General features: G+C 37.3%; 1 protein-coding gene across 1 annotated transcript; it reads right to left on the bottom strand.

The window, feature by feature from the left end:
- Nucleotides 1-485: 485 nt before the first annotated feature.
- Nucleotides 486-1,262, bottom strand: LOC126296614 (piggyBac transposable element-derived protein 4-like). The gene has a single exon (XM_049988098.1). The coding sequence runs from the start codon at nt 1,260-1,262 to the stop codon at nt 486-488; it is 777 nt and encodes a 258-aa protein (XP_049844055.1).
- Nucleotides 1,263-1,506: the final 244 nt, after the last annotated feature.

The following is a 1,506-nucleotide window of genomic DNA, read 5'->3' as shown; positions in this document are numbered from 1 at the left end:
GTCTATTCCACCCATATACTGGTTGTACTGGTTTATTATTTCTGGCTTTTTTACTGTTTTATTTTTATTTTGGACTTCAATGTCACCAGCACCAACTTTACTTGACAATAAGAGAACGGGATTTTTTCTCTCTGTACACACATGCTAGTACCAGACCTGACTTACAATACATCCTTTCCCCAATTCCAAATTTCTTTCTAAATTGCTCTGGCAAATATTTCTTGTTTTTTCTTACAGTGCCAGTAATGTGTGTACTTAGTTTGTAGAGACTTTTCACAAGTGGTACTGACATGAAAAAGTTGTCCACAAAGATGGTATCCCTTGTTCAAATAACTGCCCAAACACAGTAACTTCTGAACAACGCAGTAATCTAAGCCATGTCTTGCAATCTCAGCCTTATCTTCTTAGCTTTTGGCACCTCTGTTTGTATAAAATCCAAGACAGTAGTGAGTTATAGAGTCACACAGCATCCAGAATTTGATTCCTCATTGGTGGTGGTGTTTATTTGGCAAATACTTTAATAGGGAAGTGTGACATTTAGTGCAAACTAGACTCTCATCAATACTAAGTTGTTCATGAGGTGTGTAATGATGTCTGAATATATTATTAGCATGATGTACCGATGGCTGGTACCTGATACATGGGTCATAATGAGGATGGCCTGGTGCTGGACATTTCTCACTATCCACAAAATGAAAGAATTTCATCAGATGCCTAAATTGATGGGCAGAAAACATTTTACCAAACCATGAAAATGCCTGTGACGGTTTTGTGCTCCAGTACGATAGCATTGTGGGCCTTTTATTGAGTCCCATATTTAGTAAGCAAGCAATAAAACCTCTTACCTCAGTACTTGTCACATTCTTCCATTTCTTATACGGTTTGGACAATGTAGCATGTTTAGTTATAAACTGTTTAGCTGAGTGATCCGTATCAGTTACAATAAGCTGCAACAACGTTGTAGTAAAGAACAGATTGAAATATTCTATCACAGGAGATCCTACTGGTGGCATATGTTTTGGTCCTGGCAGCTCTTGAAATGGATGTGTTAATGGCTGTAGCGTTTCAGGTGCACGTATGTCAGTGTATTGTACATCTTCGATTTCGTCTTCACTTTCACCCACAATATCGTCAAGTACAACACTGTCACTTTCTGAACTGTTGCTGCTTTCGCTGAAACACTCTGTATCACTAGTACATTCTAAAAGCTCACAAATTTCTTCATTGGTAAGTCCTCTGCTGTGGCCTGGTGTAGGTTGCATTTTTCACAAAAAATAGAGAAAATAAACAAACTGTAAACTCTTAGTGTGAAGAAAAACACACAGAAACAATGATAAATAACAGTACTGAGCAAAAACAAGAATGTAGAAGGCAATAACAGAATGTAAACATGTACTGCGAAACACCAATAAACAAACGATGCAAAAGTGGAGTAATTGAATGCTAATATTTCACCGAAACAATGCTCAGTTTTTGATAGCTGTTGATCTACAGATAGCTAAACAA

This window comes from Schistocerca gregaria, chromosome 1 (assembly GCF_023897955.1).
Source record: "Schistocerca gregaria isolate iqSchGreg1 chromosome 1, iqSchGreg1.2, whole genome shotgun sequence".
NCBI lineage: Eukaryota > Metazoa > Arthropoda > Insecta > Orthoptera > Acrididae > Schistocerca > Schistocerca gregaria.
Note: the sequence above shows the minus strand (reverse complement) of the source record. Positions and strands in the feature narration are given on the sequence as shown.